This window comes from Rhinoderma darwinii, chromosome 5 (assembly GCF_050947455.1).
Source record: "Rhinoderma darwinii isolate aRhiDar2 chromosome 5, aRhiDar2.hap1, whole genome shotgun sequence".
In the NCBI taxonomy this organism is placed as follows: Eukaryota; Metazoa; Chordata; class Amphibia; order Anura; family Rhinodermatidae; genus Rhinoderma; species Rhinoderma darwinii.
The window spans coordinates 314252026-314270750 of NC_134691.1; the positions used below are offsets into that span (position 1 = coordinate 314252026).

General features: G+C 43.3%; 1 protein-coding gene across 5 annotated transcripts in view; it reads left to right on the forward strand.

The window, feature by feature from the left end:
* The window catches only part of ARHGAP12 (Rho GTPase activating protein 12), a 91891-nt gene that overhangs the window by 17032 nt on the left and 56134 nt on the right, over positions 1 to 18725 (forward strand). For all 5 annotated transcript variants that reach the window (XM_075827482.1, XM_075827480.1, XM_075827481.1 and 2 more), the window contains exon 2: positions 946 to 1649. In XM_075827482.1, coding sequence (XP_075683597.1) covers positions 1011 to 1649 — 639 coding nt within the window. In that variant the 5' untranslated portion in view covers positions 946 to 1010. The remainder of the gene's footprint in view (positions 1 to 945; positions 1650 to 18725) is intronic.

Genomic DNA, 18725 nt, shown 5'->3' on the forward strand with positions numbered 1-18725 from the left:
CTCTATTTTCTATTGGCAACATAGCCTGTTTTACTATTAGACAGTTTTGATATATCTGCCAATGTGTCTCCATGGTAACAGACCACAAACAATCCTTGTGTAGTCTGATCCTGCAGCTAGACCCTTCTATCTATCCCCTAATAAGTATAAACATATATTTGGTAGGTTAGCAAGTAGTAGAAGACAAATGGAAGAGCGTGACTGCAGGACCCGACTACAGTTTTGTTGTCTGTTACCATGGAGACACACCGCTTTAAAAAAACAAATATACTTATTGCATTGGGACAATAATAATAGAGTGCAAAGGTGGTTATAGCATTTAACAATATTGGACTCCTTCATATGGTTGTTTTTTAGCGGGTTGGCAAGCTAAAACTGTCTGAGGGTAGATATCAGGACGTCACTAAACTTGGTTGGTGAAAAAAAGGAGCAAAATAAAATATTTAAGTAACTAAAGCTTGTCATTTTTCCTCATTCCCAATGTAGACCGCAGGTGTATTAGCAGAACCGATCACCAATAGAAAATACAGATGTTTTCATGTTACATCACATTACAGTTCTACCTCAAATCACTAAGTGCATGCGTGTGTATGTGAGGACATTAAGGTGTTTGGTAATTTGGGCCCACACAAGTTCATCAGGACAACCCTGCCTGACTATTGCAAATCTTCTCCTAGGACTCCTATAATGCAGCTCCCCTCTAATAGGGTGTATGGACAGGGATCGTCCTGATTGAGAAAACCCTTTCAAAGTTTGTTCAGAGTCCATTAAACTAGCTTTTAGGATATCTCTATAATTCATCACAAACGCCCACTTTGTGGCGGCATAATTTTAACCACATTTACAACACTATACTAAGAGTGCCGGGAGAATTTAGATGTATTGCTTCATGTGTTCCTTTTATATACTGTTAATGTTTTTACGTTATTTTTTTTTTATCTGTAGAATTTTCATCTCAAGCTGTCATAATGCACACCGTTCCTCTAAAAAGGTGATCAACATTATTGAAAATGGCTGACAAAAGCAGCAGGCCCGCTCTCGGACCGGTCTTCGTTGAGGTAGAATATGACTATGAATATGAATATAAGAACAAGAAGATTGTTATTAAACAAGGCGAGAAGTATATTTTGATTAAGAAGTCGAATGAAGACTGGTGGCAGGTGAAGAAGGATGAAAACTCCAAACCGTTGTATGTTCCCGCTCAGTATGTTAAGGAGGTTAGTAGAAAGGCGTTGATGCCGCCTATCAAACAGGGCATTCTGCCCAATAGCCCTCTGAAAGTCATGCAAGGGCTGCAGAGGTCGACGGAGAACGTTAATAAATCTCCAGAGCTTTCAAGTTTTGGAAAAACCTCATCTATTCGGGATGCCAACCAAAACTTTGGACCCAGTAGTAGCCCGGGACAGACAAGAGGACTTACTCTAGATCTGGTACATAATAACGGGAAGCTGTGTACAGATTTGCATTCACCAAAAGCCACTAGCAGGAGCCCCTCAGCCATGCATTTTCCTGTCCCGGAACTTATGGACATCGAAAAGACTAGTTTAACGAATGATCACTCTGATTCTGCCGGGGAGAATTCTGAAAAACTTCTTGCAGATTCAGAATCTGGAGATGAACTGAGCAGCAGTTCTACCGAACAACTACAGGTAACTTTTTGACTTGTGTTTTTTGCATGCACCATTGCTGTGGATGTTTCCAGATTTTGTCTCCTCAAGGGCTTAAAGTGACGTTCCAGCTTGGAGCCTCGATTAAAAGCAAGCCAGCCGCTTCTCGTAAGGGTTCCTGATATGGGGTCTTGTGATCAGTCTTGGCCAGTCAACTGGGAGGATTCTGCCAATTAGCGGGTAGAAGTCCGTGTTGGTTTTGTGACAGCATTTGGGTGGCAGTTTGGCAATGTTTATGGCTTTCCTGACCGTTTAATTGAAGACAGATTAAAGGAATATTTTCGGGATAAACCATAAAAGTAAAGCTGAAATTAATATTATTTAGTTCAGCTGTTGAAATTGGTTGTAAATAACCCATGACTAGCTAATGGATGTCATCGTGTGACTACTCTAACAAGTCAAGTTGTGCTGGGGATCTGTGATCTAACTGAACACCAGGTTGGACCGTAATCTGGCCGCACTGTGGGATCTGTAGTAACACAACCCCTGGACCCCCTGCGGTTCTTCTGAACCAAACCTAGATCACCAAAGAGTTCGATGATTATCTAAGTGCAGTTCAGTACAAAATCAGGAGTCTGAATGTGCCGCAGTGGTAATACGGACCCTAAAAGGAGGCCATGGCCAAGTAGATTGATTGATTGGCGTGTGGAATGATAAGGGGTGGTCACCCCTATTTTTCCAGGAGAAGACGCCTTATTGGTGAAGTCATTTCCTTTGCTTACAACTATTCGAGGCTTTTGTGGTGTCATCAATGTAAAGGCTTTTCCATCAGCAAAGTGGTGAAGCGAATTCAATTGCGATAACATTTTAAGGAGCGTCTCCCTTAAGTACTACACCCCGCGGTTTAATTTACTGTATAAGTGTTGTTCCTTCCTTGCAGTGGTCTGATACGCAGAAGGGATTTTTTTTAAAAAAATTTTTAAGTGCTCGAAATTAATACGATTGCAGTTTTTCAATTTTGGATTTTATTTATGACGTTTAATTTTGGTTGTGCTTCTTTTGTGTCCTAGATACATGTGAATTAATACCCTTCGCTATTCCTCAAATCATTGGGATATTGCTGTGCCATTTGTTGCTAGCAGCAACAGACCTCTTTAGGGATTTTTGGCATGCTGTTTCTTTGTCACGTTCAAAAAACCTATTTGTATGATTTCTGCAGGTTAAATTAGGTCATGCTCCCATTTTAGAGAAAAATTGAGTCAAGAAGGCAAAATGTCCTCCAGCGCCCTAAATTGTACCAAGAAATCCACAGGGTTAATCTGTGTACTTCCACTAGTTTTCTGGCATAAATGTATTAAAAATATGGTGTTTGGACCCAACACCGTATTTATTAAAGGGGTTCCCAGGCACGGACAACTGATGACCTATCCATAGGATAATTCATCAGTATATGATCAGGGGGTCGGACACCCGGACCCTGCACCAATCTGCTGCTCCGGCTGCCCTCTGGGCGCCTGATGTTATGCGGTGTAGGCAGAGTTCAGAAGCAGATGGCTCCAACTACTGCATAGCAGCCGTACTGCAGAACTGCAGCTCCGCTTCTATTCATCTGAATAGGAGCATAGCTGCAGTACTACAGCTCGGCCACTATTCCGTGACCGGAACCATCTGCTTCTGGCATAGACATCCGGTGCCCAGAAGCTGCCGGAGCAGCTGATCGGTGCAGGGTCCGGGTGTCGGACTCCCACCGATAATATACTGATGACCTATCCTGTGGATAGGTCATCCGTTGTCAGTGCCTGGACAACCCCTTTAAGCCCTGTGCCACACTTTTCTCAGGGCTGTCAGTGTGTGGTGACTGCAGTCCTATACAGTCGTTTATGCGAAATGATAGTTCTACCTGTCATCAAAAGTAGCCCAGCCAGGCTACAGATCAAGGTAGACGTTGATCGGTGACTTGTCGTTTTAACTCGCGGCTTTGTCACCCAGAACAACCGCCTTCGAAGACCAACCATGACTGACAAGTCGCTCAGAAAATGGCCGTCTGAAATGACTTGTGTATGGCTAGTTTTGTCATCAGGGGGAGGGTGGAAGAATCCGTTCCCCTAAAGACATTAGATCGCTGGCTAATCCCATCAAGATCAGTCTTCTGTGCCATCTATAGTAGAATGCCTATGGTCGGCTTCCCACTATTTCTCATTTGTTCCTCTAGCGCGTGGCTGCACTTTCTCATCAGAAATGCAGAGGTTCAGATAAATGATTAATGATGCAAATGGAAATTAACCTGCTTTTTATTTTCTGAAAGTTAAAACGATTTAAATGTGTAAATATTTTATGTTTTTCACTGGGATTCAGTTTTTAAGCTTTTTGTAAAGTGTTTTAATTATCTCAGCCAGAAAATGAAAGCGAGAATAAACATCGCTTCCTGAGTTATACATGACAAGCCATGAGGAGCTCGGCTGCCGTACGTCTAGGCTCTATTCACACATCGCGTTTTGTTGAAAATTTTCGTGCAGATTTTGATGCAGAAGTGCTTTCAAAAGAAATGGGAAATATAAAGAAAGAACTTCTACTTCTCCTTCCTCCTGGATGCACTTATGACTTTGTATAAAGGTTTCCTATTTCACAATAGACTTTAAACGAACCCTTTTTGTAAAAAAAAAATATATATATTCCTCGGAAAACACAATAAAACGCTCTGGGGGACGTATATCAATACTGGTGCCAAGGAAAAGTGGAGTAGTTGCCCATGGCAACCAATCAGATTGCTTTCATTTTCCAAAAGGCCTCTGAAAGATGAGGCGGAATTTGATTGGTTGCTATGGGCAACTACTCCACTTTTTCTATTCACCACTTTTGATATATCTCCCCTTTTACGCAGATTTCCATAATAGGGGCACTTTAGAATAGGTTTTCAGACAACCACTTTTAACAAAAAGCAGATGAGGTGTTCTCATGTTTCCCGTAGCAGCCCCATGTGCAATGTTCGGGCTTAAGCCTCATGTACACGACCGTAACCATGTGCACAGCCGTGATTGGCCACGTCCATTATTTGAAAACCATGGTTGTGTGCATGTCCCCATAGTAATGAATGGGGCCGCAATTCTCCTGTGGATTTTCAGGGGAATTGCGGCCGCAAAAGCACGTTCATGTGCATGGGACCTTAGAAGTGTGTGTTTTCTAAATTGTGTTGCAGTTTCAGACTTTTTTTTATAAATTCTTCTTTTTTTTTTTTTTTTGCATTTCCCCCTCCATTGACTCCAAGGTAAAAATAAAACCTATAGAAATCATGTAGTAAATACCTATATAGAACCAGACCTGATTTTAAACGTTATGGTAAACGTCCACACATATCAAAAAAGATAGAAATCATGTAGTACCGTATTTTATTTAAAGGATATATTACAGTCCTGTAAACCATATAAGAAGTGAAACACCTCAAAGTAAGGATCATGTCTAGGGGCTACGTTCAGCGCATATGCCGGGTAAAAATCCCCTAGCGTGTGCGCCGATAGTAAACCATAGGCTCCCATGTAAAAGAAACATACACTGCGCGGTTTGTTTCTTTGCGGAATATCTCTGTACTGAAAAGCATAGTATACTACAGCAAAACATAAGTAAGGACACCCTTTTGACCTTCGTCAAGTCAATGGCAGCCTAGGCCTATGTTCAGTGTATTCGGCGGGAGCTTTTAGGGTAGAATACGGTGCCTCATGCATTCCCTACATATGGACTCTGCTACGCTGTACGGCGCTCCTGCAGACGGAATTGCAGATTACATGAGCCCTAAGAAGGAACGTATTATCTTTCTCCGCCATTACCTTTTATAAAACCGCATAGGGTCATCAAAGTTTTTTTAAGAATTATTATTTTGACTTGATTTTAGTGAACGTTGCGAGCAGCTGGAACAACCATTTCATTGACCGTCATATCAGTGAGAGGTTTATAATTATTTTTGTTGATCTCAGCAGAAACCACCTTGTTATTTACTCTTGAAGGTGTACATAGGCACTCCCTCAGTATTAAAGGGACATTATCATCCTTCACTATGATGGTTTAAGATCAAAATGTTTCTTCCCACATGTGTAGGAGTGACAATAAAAAGCCTCAAATTCACAAGAACGCTCATGAATCACCCCGCCAGTATAAGGAAGACTGTGTCCCTTTCTAAACTGGCACCACGTGGTTAAACGATGAGTCGGTGCTTTATAAGATAACCATATACTCTGTTGAACTATTGAAGATGCTTGCCTTTTGGACAGGGCTTCCCAGTATAAAGACTTTTTCTTCAAGGGGTGCGCTACTCGCCTACTGCACCTTAGGGATGGTGGATATGAAAAGAACAGGACAAATTCTGGTAGCCCATGTGCCTAGACATTTTCTTCCGCCGACTTTTTGGGTTCCTTTCCTATGAAGTGTTCTGGAGTAGTCTAATAGTGTTACGGTATAATGGGCTGCCCCACATGGGTTTTTCCCATCTTAACAACTGCAGATCTGTAAGTCACGCTGTCACTTGCTGATCGGTGGGAGTCTGGCCGCTGGGATCCCTGCCAATCAAGCTCAATCGCCACTCACAGTTCGGGATCCCAGCGATGGGGACTTCAGCGATCAAAACTATTATCACCTACCCTGTGGATATGTGATAATGGAGCCATGACTGGTATGAAGGAGCATTTATCAATTGGATCCCATTGACTTCTAATAGGATCTGTTGGATCTCTGATTTCTGTGCCTTTGACAGCAAGAATGGTGTTGCAGACTATACTATTTCTATATACACTGAGTCCTTAGCAGAACTGAACCCAATATAAGTGTGAACAGAGCCGCCAGAAATATCTGAGCAGTGCCAAAGGAGGTTTGAGTCTATGGAGTCCTTTTTGTTCTGACAATTGTTGGTCTGCGATCAGTCTTCACTAGTGTGATCTTCTCGTGTGTATCTATGATCTAACAAAAGTAAATTTTGACTACATTTCCCCTTTAAATATCTAGTAATGCCAAAAAAAAATAATGCAGATTTTGTGCAATCTGCACAAAAATCTTGACTAACCATATGTGGTTCTGTGTAGAAGTGACGCCGCTGTCAGCATATGACATTTGACTAAGATCTGAGGGTTAAGATGTCAGTCCCAATATAGCCTGTGCAGCGCTGGTATGAGTCAAGCACTGTATGGCTAGTGCCAGCCTTCTCCGCGGGAGCAGCCCCCATACTTGTTATCATTCAATAATACTCATTGTTCTTAGTGAATCAGCTGTGCAAAATGAAGCATTTAATAAGCTCCTTTCCCGTCGGCTTTCTTTTTTCTCACTAGAACATGAAGTCCCCGAGAAACTCGCTGCACATACCAAACCTAATGCCTGATTATTTTTATTTTTTTTATTTTTTTTTATAATTGAGAAAAATGGGACACATCTTCATAGATATTCTGCATCTATCAGTCACACAGAAATAGAAAGATGTCTCTAAGGCTGGATTCGCACATGCAGTCTTTGTGGTAGTCCTTCATGCATTTTTACTGACTAATCGGCAAGGAGGGTTTTACACTGGGCGATTATCGGGCAGACAACCGTTCATATAACGCTCGTTGCTGATAATTGCCCTGTGTAAACAGGGCAGCGATCAGCAGATTTGAGCAAACGCTTGTTCATCTGCTGGTCGTATAGTTTAAAAAAAGTAAAATATTATCGTTGTCGGCAGCAGATCTCGCTGTGTAAACAATGAGACGCGCTGCCGACATGATGATGATGTATGGGGACGAGCGATCGGAGTAACTACCCCTCGTCCCCATCCACAGCTCCGTGTGACAGGAGCAAACGACCGCCGATCCACGATGTCTCGTTAATCGGCGCTCGCTGCATCGGCCGGTGTAGAAGGTCTTAAGAAAGCCGCGTCGGTGGCTGCAATCTTTGGGGCCCCCTGGAATAGCTCTCTAATGTAATGTCGTTCATTACGGCTACTTCCTCACATTTTTAAGTGGTTTGGTACAAAAGATGGGGAATAGAAAACTTTTGAACTTGCTGTCAAAGACTTTCTTTAACTTTTAGCTGATTAGTGATGGGCACAATACACCCATTGAGCCTCATACTTTGTGCAAGGATCCCATAATTGTTCGAAGGTGATGCCTTTAAATAGATATATAAAAGGTAAACTCCTTTTATACATTGACCCTGATTATCCCGCTATTGCACCCTGGGTAAATTTTAATGTTCCTGAAGTAAAAAACCTGCTTTCGCTGACCTTTGGTCTCTTGCGTCTACTGACTCATATCTATAAATACTTGCGGTGGCGAATCTAGAGAGGCGTGTGAATCCAACACCTCGGCTCTGACTAACGCCTCCCTGCTCTGTCTCCTGCCTGATCCGACTCATTATGAGATCTTCACCTCCGCACATTGTACAACAGATGGAGAGAGACGCCGAGGGCTGGATCCTGAGATCGCTCCCTGCCGTGCGGCTGTACAGGGCACGACGGGGAAACAGAGCAGAATGGAGGAGGTGAACGCTGCTCTTCTCTGTCTTAATTGCTGAACTTATTTCATGCCAGTATTTCACAAGACCATTACAAGAGTTTGGTTGTACGTAAATGCAGAAAAGGTCCACAAGGTTTGAATGTCCGCTGCCCATTGTGGGGGTGAAGATGCTGTGGAGGTCTTCATGGATTGTAACTACAGATGCTTCATAACCGATGGCATTGTTCATCATGAGCCTCCTAGATCACGAGTATTATGGTGATGGAACGAATATACATTGCATTTAGTGTTCAGTACCGGTGGTCACTTCTGTGTTCTCCTATTGCTTCCTAAAAACACTTGTGTTCAGTAATTCAATGATTTATGTAGGTTGCAGATCTTTGCACACTACTCACAATTATGAGGTGGATGTAGTGCGTTATGCATTACGGTCCTTTTACGCGTGAAGTTAAATTGGCAAAAGCGACCGCCGTTCGACAATAAAGTGAGTTATTAACGGTCGAAAGACATGCGTTTATATGTTACATTAGTCGTATGTTCTTTCGAAGCTTCGGTCGCTATTTAGATCGCTTGTCTATCCTCTGGTCTCGTCTGATAACGACTAGCCGCTGACTGTCTGCATGAGGGGATGTACCGCCGACAAGCGATAATCTTAGGCAAAACGTAAAAGGTTCGATCAACAACAAACCAGCAATTTCTCGCTGATCGTGCAATCGCCAAACATGTTTACACTGGCCAATGATTGCAAACTTTTACTCAATCGTACGTTATTTTACCTGATCGCCCCATGTGAATGGCCTTTTAGTCGTTCTAGTTGGCAGTATAGATGCTCAACACGTGGCCATTTGCTGTGTGCCAGAGAAATGCTCCCCATAGAAATCAGTGGTGTCCAGCCCAATGGCTACGAGCCCCTGCTTAGAAAGTTGGACAGAGCAGCGGTAGAAGCAGTTTCTTGAGATGGGGGGGGGGGGGGTCCAGACATTTTTCCTAATCCTAGACCACCCATATTAGTCCCCATTCATATCACGGTTTTCCTTGCGTTTAGCGTTTACACCAGTAAATCACCTGATGTACATGCTAAACATCTCCAGAGGGCTCCATTAGTCTGACTGAGGCCAAAGGTGGAAATAAAAACAAGAAGCTCGGCGAAGGTGTGTCCTTGTAGCCTCCGTAGGGTTGGTATACCTTTTTTTTTTTTATAGTATGGAATAGCGTATTAGACTATGCTACTCCATTCTGTAAAAAAAACATAAATTGTGCAATATGCTGTTTATTGTTTTTTTTTGGATCGTGGGATCTTATAGGTGACATGTGCCACTGTGTGGTTTAACGTATAGGTCATGAGCTTTTACAGGTGTTTTTGGTAAATGTAGGCAAAAAAGTGATGTGAATGGGGCCTAACCTCCATAAACTACATCCTGTCTGTTTTTACAGTGCAGTATTCCAGGTGCCTATAAAAGTGATGTGCCTTTTACACCGCTCGTTGATCGGCGCTTGTTTGCTCCTTTCACAAGGAGCTAGTATGGAGACGAGCGCTCATTACTCCAATCGCTCGTCCCCCATACGTTATCATGTCGGCAGCGCGTCTCCCTGTTTACACAGGGAGACGCACTGCCGACAACGATAATATTTCGCACTTTTTAAACTATACGATCAGCGGATTAATGAGCGTTTCATCTGCTCATCGTTACACTGTTTACACAGGGTAATTATCGGCAACAAGCATTCTTTGCACACTCGTTTGCCTGATAATTGGCCCGTGTAAGGGCCTGTTCACATCACCGTTCGCTTTCTGTTCCGGGGTTCCGTCTGAGGTTTCCGTCGGGTGAACCACTCAACGGAAAGTGAAAGTGAAACCACAGCTTCCGTTTCAGTCACCATTGATATCAATGGTGACGGAAACATCGCTAATGCTTTCCGTTCGTCACCATTCCGGCAGGTTTCCGGTTTTCCGACAGAATCAATAGCGCAGTCGACTACGCTATTGATTCTGTCGTTAAAATGGAAACCTGCCGGAATGGTGACGAACGGAAAGCATTAGCGATGTTTCCGTCACCATTGATCTCAAGCTGTGGTTTCACTTTCCGTTGAGTGGTTCACCCGACGAAAGCCTCCGACGGAACCCCGGAACGGAAAGCGAACGGTGATGTGAACAGGCCCTAAAAGGGCCTTTAGAGAAATCCTATCTTACAATTCCTACAAGCCAAGGGGATCAGTTGACTCTTCCATGGTCATGACTTCTTGAGGAGATAGCCTAACTGCGTCGTGCAGCCAGATGGTCCACAAAAGTCTATAGTAAAATATAAATGCACTACACACAACTGTGTCTTGGTTTGTTGCGGTTTTAAGGCAATTTTGTGGTCCGTGGCAGTTTTTCCAAATGCAGCATGCTCTGGGTGTGGCGTTTTTTTTTTTTTTGGTGTTTTTCCCATAGGCTTCTCTACAGGACTTCAAAACCCCAGAAAAAAAAAGTAGAAATTGACGCCTAAATAAAAAAAACGTCACAAACAACGCTGTTATATCTTACAAACCTGACCCTTTTTTTTTTTTTTTTTTTTTTACATTCAGTTTAAAAAGCAATAAAAAAAATCTGTGTGAAGTAGAAGAGCAGGTCATCTGCTTACAATCTTTTTATAGGGTTGTTTCACATAGGAGCCATGATGCCGCTTCCAGACATGAGCTCGGAACACAGAAATGGGTACAGTTAATCCGCACTCAATGAGGGGCCTACAGTTTATCTCTTTAGGGCTCTGGAAAAAGATCTGTCAAAGTGGGAAAAGCAGAATTATGCAAAGTGTCAGCAGTGTAATCCATTATCTGCTGCAGGAGTCTCTCCGCTACTTATGGGTTCTTCTGCGCTTCCCTTTTGTGGTCAGTCGGAGGAGGGCGCCGTGCTATCTTCTCTGACAGCTGCCACTTGGAGGCATGTACTTGAATTAGTGTCACACAGACTTTGCCTACATAGAAGGCAGATGTTTATGGGCTTTTTGTCTATTCTATTGGTATCCTTAATTACGTGGCTTGCCATATTGCCCTTTTTGTAGTTTTGCCAGCGAGCTGCCCTGCACTCTGTTGCTCTTCCTACCCGACTAACAAGCCTTCCAATGTGTTTATGTAATTTGCCAGGAAACAAAGCAGTGACCTATTTGCAAAGGTTGTTATTAGTCTTTTATCCTCTTAAGTAGTTTACTATTGCTTCAATTGTGAAGCTGGGGGATTATAAGGCGGATGACTGTCTTACTTTGATTAATTGTGAGTGGTTCAGATGCCACCTGAAGCCACTCTGTTCTTGTAAGACACAATTGTAATGCCAATTTCTTGGCATATATGCACGAATGTTTCTTTCTGGCTCACATCTCGAGTCTTTAGATGTTTTTTGAACACTGTAGAACATTTCTTGTATCACGTTTTGTACTTCGTTAAAGAGGCTCTGTCACCACATTAAAAGTGCCCTATCCCCTACGTAATGAGATGGGCGCTATAATGTAGGTAACGGCAGTGGTTTTTATTTAGAAAAACGATCTATTTTTATGTGCGATTTTAGCTTTATGCTAATTACTTTCTTAATGCCCAACTGGGGCGTGTTTTTACTTTACGCCAAGTGGGCGTTGTACAGAGGAGTGTATGGCGCTGACCAATCAGCGACCAATCAGTGTCATGCACTTCTCTCCATTCATTTCCTCAGTGCATAGGGATCCTGCTAGATCAGTATGTGCTGTCTTATATTGACACATTAACGTTACTGAAGTGTTTAGACAGTGAATAGACATTCCTTCCAGCCAGAACGCGATGTCTGTTCACAATCCCGACACTTCCCTAACGTTTCTGTGGGACTTACAGCAGAGCAAGCATAATCTCGCTGTAATCTGTCATTTACAGCGAGATCTCGCGAGATTACACTTCAGTAACGTTAATGTGTCAATATAAGACCGCACATACTGATCTAAAAGGATCCCTATGCACTGAGGAAATGAATGGAGAGGAGTGCATGATGCTGATTGGTCAGCGTCATACACTCCTCTGTACAACGCCCACTTGGTCTAAAGTAAAAACACGCCCACTTGGCCATTAAGAAACTAATTAACATAAAGCTAAAATCGCTCCGAACGTGGTAAAAATAGTTTTTCTAAATAAAAAGCACTAGTGTCACCTACATTATACATTATAGCGCTGATCTCCTTATATAGGAGATAGGCCACTTATAATGTGCTGACAGTCTCTTTAAAGGAGTTTTATGTAAATAATAGTTAAACTTTGTATAAGCTCTGCAACTTTTTTGTATACTCATATAATTTAAAGGCTTTACGGCACTTTTTGTCGGCAAATATTGTCGCTCGACTTTTTGCTCCTCGCAACTTTTCAAACCTGGGTGGGCGGTGATTAGCAGGAAGGGAGGAGCCTCCCCTGGATTGATAGATTTACCATCATTAAAGCCTCACAATTAAGATTGTCGTATGAAAATTCCCCTGTTTATGTATCTGTTCCTCGCCATTTTTAAAATCTGACTTAAGGCCCATTTACACGGGCCAATCATTGGAAAGCAGGGTAACGATCCGCCGACAAAGAAGCTACCACTCGTTTGTCGGCTGATCGCATCTTTTATGCTGCCTATAAAAATCATCGTTGTCCGTAGCACATCGCTCTCCGTGTAAACGGGATGTACTGCTGACAATTTTGCAAACTGTTTGGGGACCGAGCGATCGTATTAACGATTGTTTGTCCCTTATACAGTTTGCATTGGCTCGATCTACTTGTTATATCGTCGATTGGTGTCCGATATGGGCAGAAATCTACCCTTTTTCTATAATCTAGTGACCGGTCCTCTTTAGTGAACCAGCAGTGTCCTCTTACTACCGCTGTCTCCTGGACTCCAGCAGTGTTTTCAGTTTTGTTTCTACGCCTCCACCCCCCCTAACATTCCTGAGATATGGCCCCAGGTTGTTTTGGAGGCAAATATGGTAATGTGTCGTTGGCTAACCAGGAGGGTGTCCACGCCAGCGATTCTCCTGTGGTGGAGCTACCTATACAGCCTCTGACTGCTGTCTCCGTATGAGACGAGAACAACGTTATCTTGCGATACCATGCAAGGTGAATATATCGGAGTGGCCGATTTATCGTGGAAATCTGCAGAGGACGGCGCAAATTACATCTGAGCAGCAGAAAAAAAAACCGATGTCCCTGATATGCCAGTTCAGTCCGGCATGTTAATCGTACGAACAATCCGACAGGTGATTGATCGACTGTTTTGTGGCCGATCCTAATCTTGTGTGTGGCCTTCTTTAATCTGGGGCATGGGTTTTGGGGAAACAAGTTGTTTTGTTTGGCAGCTTCTCTTTTTTTTTATCTATTGCAGATTATTTTCCACCATAGCAGTCACACTGTTTGCAGCTCTTAGCAGCGTGTTTAGTGAAGGCGTGATAATCACTCTGCCAGGAGCGAGAGAGAACAATTGTAGAGCCAAGCTTTGGCAGCGGAAAGTAAGGTTTTGTAATCGAGCGAGTAATCCAGGCTGCGATGAGTTCAGGTTGGAGGTTGTTACAATTTTACAGCTAGTGTTAGTAGGCGTTTTGCACGGATTTGTGTTAATGTCATGGTGAGTACTAACCTCTCACTAGCAATACTGGATTGTAAAAACTTTTTTTAAATTTTTTATTTTTATTTTCGCCCTGTGTGGTACATAAATGCTGAATTTCTGAAGGATAAAACCATCCCACTGTTCATTTCTCCTACTCCGCTGCCTGTCAGTGTCACTATATATAATTCTGTACTCCATACATGGACTATGCATAATATTGCACGCGCCTCTCCCGACATTCTGCCAGTGCATCAGATTAAAGTACACACTAATTGGCTAAATGCCTGATCTCCCTGACCATGGTAGAGGCCCAACAGAGAGAGGCCCTTGTAGTAGCGCCAGTAACGTCTAGGCTACAGCTACATGGTGACATCTTGCTGCAACATCTTGGGCACCATGTGATTCCACCACAACAGTGACACAGACTCCATTTTTCTCTGAAGCTGAACACTGCCTTCGTGTTACAATTCTGTGCGTGTAAGCTTAACGCCTTCAGTCATACCATTAAGCCACCTGTCTAATAATGTGTAGGTCCCCCACGTGCCATCAAATGAGTACTGACCCGTTGAGGCATGGACCCCACAAGACCTCTGAAGGTGTCCTGTGGTATCGATCACCAAGATCTTAGCAGCCTATTCTTTCAATTCTGTAAGTTGCGAGGTGGTGCCACCATGGATTGGACTTGTTTTTTTTTTCACATCCCACAGAGGCTCGATCTAGGGAATTTTGAGACCAAGTCAACACCTTGAACTTTTTGTCATGTTCCTCCAAAGCATTCCTCATCAATTTTTGCAGTGTGGCAGGGCACATTATCCTTTAGATGTCAAAATAGCATCCACATGAATGGCAGGACCCAAGGTTTCCCAGAAGAACATTGACCAGAGAATCACCCTGCCTCGGCCTTTTTCCCATAGTGCATCCTGGTACCATCTCTGTCCAGGTAAGCGATGCACACGCATCTGGTCATCCAAATGATGTAAAAGAAAACGTGATTCATCAGACCAGGCGGCCTTCTAGCATTACTCCAGTGTCCAGTACTGATGCTCAAGTGCCCATTGTAGGCACTTTCTGTGGTGTACAGGGGTCAGCACGGGCACTCTGACTGGTCTGTGGCTGCGCAGCCCCAAATGCAGCAAGCTGTGTGTACTTTCGACGCTTTTTTTTAATTTTATATCATAGACAACACTAACCTGTTCAGCAATTTGTCCTACAGTAGAACTGGCTGGCCATCGCGCCACACGCTCATCAATGAGCCTTGGGCGCCTATATGACCCTGTCACTGGTTGACCTTGTTTGGACCACTTTTGGGCAGTACTCACCACTGTGTATCGGGAACATCCCACAAGACCTGTGCTTTTGGAGATGCTCTGACCCATTCGTCTAGTCATCACAATTTGGCGCTTCTCAAAGTCGCTCAGATGCTTACACTCTCTTTTCCTGCTTTCAACGCATCATCTTCAAGAACTGACTGTTTACTTGCTGCCTTAGGGCTTATTCAGACGAAGGTGAGGAAACTCTGCTGTGAAAAACTGGCGTTTTTAACGTCTGTGTTGCCTCCGTGCGGGTCCCGTTTTCACGGATCCCCATAGACTTGAGTCTATGGGGGGGGATCCGTGAAAACAGAAGAAAATAGGACATGTTCTATTTTTCAGCCGACCCTTCACACGGTCTGTTGAAACAACGGCCGTGTGAGCGGCCCCATTGAAATACATGCGTCAGTGTGACAGCCGTTGTTTTAACGGAAGGATTCTACGTTCGTCTGAAGAAGGCCTTAGGCTGAGAATTCACATTGTGGTTCAAATTATTTTTTCCCCGCAAATTGAGGCCATACTGTGCCATTGTGCCGAGATTCGCAGCAAAAAAACCCAAACAAAACGCATTTGAGTATTGATGTGAATTCTTAGCCTAATATATCCCACCCCTTTACAGGCGCCAATGATACGAGATAATACATGTTATTCGTTTCACCTGTCCGTGGTTTCAATGTTCTGGCTGAACGGTGTATATGCATGAGTTAGGGTGAGGACACACGTAGTGGCGTTCGCACGCTGCTAAAAACCATGACAATGTGCAGTCGGCGCGAATTACAAATCCACGGCCGCATGATTTTGCAGGTAATACCACAGTTTAATACCAGCTTTTACCTGCAAAATGTTGCTGCCATAAATAACCAATTTATAATCCACACCCACTGCACATGGGCATGATCTTCGGGCTCATGCGGACGCCTCTCTTTGTGTCTTCACTTTTAGGGCGTCTGTACATGATTCGATGAGCTGTGGTGGTTGGCCGTGGCACAACCGCTCAAGGTTTTATTGTGAATTGCAGCAATTTTGAAATGTGGTTTATTTTTAGTCGTGTGGTTTGTACAGGTGAAACAATTTAACAGTGTGCGTCAGGCGGCGTGGGCGAGAACCGTAATGCAAAACCGTTGCAATTCGGGATTAAACCTCATGACGACCAACGTGGCTCAGCCGCATAATGTATGGGCACTCTTGGTCTACGTGCACACATTGCAGAATTTGCTACAGAGAATCCGCAACAAAACTGCAGGTAGAGTCCCACCTAAGGGTATGTTCACACGCACTGTAAATACGGCTGAAAAAACGTCTCCATTACGCCTACAAACATCTGCCCATTGCTTTCAATGGGTTTTACGATGTTCTGTTCCCACGAGGTGTCATTTTATGCGTCAATGTCAAAAGACGGCGCGTAAAAAGACGCCCGCGTCAAAGAAGTGCATGTCACTTCTTTGGATGTTTTTGGAGCCGTTTTTCATTGACTCCATTGAAAAACAGCTCCAATAACGTCCGTAAAATACGCAGCGAAAAACGCGAGTTGTTAAACGTCTGAAAATCAGGAGCTGTTTTCAGGCGAAAACAGCTCCGTAATTTCAGACGTATTTTGCTACTGCGTGTGAACATGCCCCAATAGTGTTTTTTTAAAATCCGATGCTGTTTTTTTTGTGTTTTTTTAAACATTGTGCGTAAATATGTGTGCTGATATTTTATGCTGCGGATTTTTGTGCATTTTTCTATAAACTTGTTGGATGCAATTCACATGCGGAAACCAAAGATAAATTGACATGCATGTTTCAAAATACGCACCGCAGGTCAAATTCCGTGCGGAAAAATTCTGCAACGTGTAGAGATTACTTGAAATGTCATTTAATTTGCTGGTACTGCAGTACATTACGGATTTGCCTCCGGAAATCCGCACGTAATACGCATCGTGTGCATTTAGCCTTCGTGTTTGTGCGCCAACTGTCAGAGTAACTCTTATACTGCAGGAAATAGAACTGTGCTAGATACAAAGAACATTTTCCTCAGTGTTTGTTTGTGAACATCTGTTTCCCCCTCTGCACCAGTTGTCATACATTTCCCCCATTGGCTCCTGGGGTTCGCACTAGATTCTGCTGTTAGGAAGCTGATAACCGAAATCTGACCTCCAGGTAGACGCCAACATGTGGAATAGAGTTCCTGCTGATGCCGGCACCAGGGGTAGAGTGGCAAGCCTCTTCTAATCGTTCCTCTCTCCACACCCTACAATGCCCAGAACATTTTGCAGCAAGGTGTGGTGGAACATGTAGCTCCTCGCCACCATTACTGAAATGATCTCTTCAAATAATCCACCCCCTCTAATGCGTAATGAGGGTTGAGCACGGCTGCAGTGGAGCTCTGTTGATGGAGCTCTGTTGATGGAGCTCTGTTGATGGAGCTCTGTTGATGGAGCTCTGTTGATGGAGCTCTGTTGATGGAGCTCTGTTGATGGAGCTCTGTTGATGGAGCTCTGTTGATGGAGCTCTGTTGATGGAGCTCTGTTGATGGAGCTCCAGTGCAGTTGCTTTTTAGTTAAAGATCATGCTGTAAAAAGTTTAATTGGCTTTTTTTTTCCATTTTAGTTAAAAAATAAATTTTAAAAAAGCGTAAAAAACAAACTTGTAGGTATAAACGGTTTACCTTGTCTTAATTTTAAAATGATTACTATCATTTTTATTATTAGTATACAGATTGGTGGACTTTTCATGTTGAAGCCGAATGCCGCTCAAAATGACAAATTTCAAGTTTCACTGTAGTTTCCTTTCCAGGGTTCGAAGCCTAATTTGGCTTTTATAGGAAGTGGGCGAAAAAAAAAAACATAAACCTCAAGGGGTTTTCCTACAAATGACTTTCATGACCTGTCAATTGACGTTTCATAATCGCGTGATCGATAGAAAATTTGTACGCTATGTCCCCATCCATTTCAATAGAGGGACAGCACACGTGCAACCTGCTTAAGGGGCTTGGGATTGGTTGTGGTCCCATCACGTCTATGGATCAATTGTCGAATTGGCGTGCCATATGGCTATGGGGAAAACGCCTTTTTCACGCAGGATGACTAGGTAGTTACTAACCGCATCAGGATGCCGTGCCTGTCCCTTCAGATTGCTGTTTTTTTTTTTTACATGGCCTCTTATCAATTAACAGCAATGTCACTGAAACTTTCCCACACTTTGTCTGGGCCTTGGATATTTTTCTACATCAATATTGTGACGGGACTGAATCTTTTCTTTTGAAAAAAGAAAAGAAAAGGGCTTTGTTGCCCATTGCACTTTTGGATGGATGTTGCAGTGCTCCAGCTCTCGTTGTCCCTTTTTGTCGTTTGGGGCCCTTACCAGTTATACATTAAGTGCTTATCCTAAGTATAGGCCATCAATGTCATATCCTGGAAGAACCCTTTAAATTCTGCGACTAGAAGGTCAGGTTCCCGTTCCCATGTAGTGTAAACACTGCGCAACTTCCACAACGGAATTCTGTGCGGAAATTCCGCAGCATTTACAGTAGCCGCAGTGTGTATAAGAAATAGAAAATCTCATGCCCACACTGCGGAAAAAAAAACATTGAAAACTTTCATACATTGACCTGCGGTGTGGAATTTAAGTCTGCAGCGTGTCAATTTATGCTGCGTTTTCATTGCTTTTCTGTTGCGGGTTTTTCCCGTTGAATTTAATGGGGATGTAAAACCCGCAAAAGATAGCCAAGTGCTGCGACTTTTGCGGCAGAATTGCAGCGATTCCGTGGCAAAAATCGCAAGTCG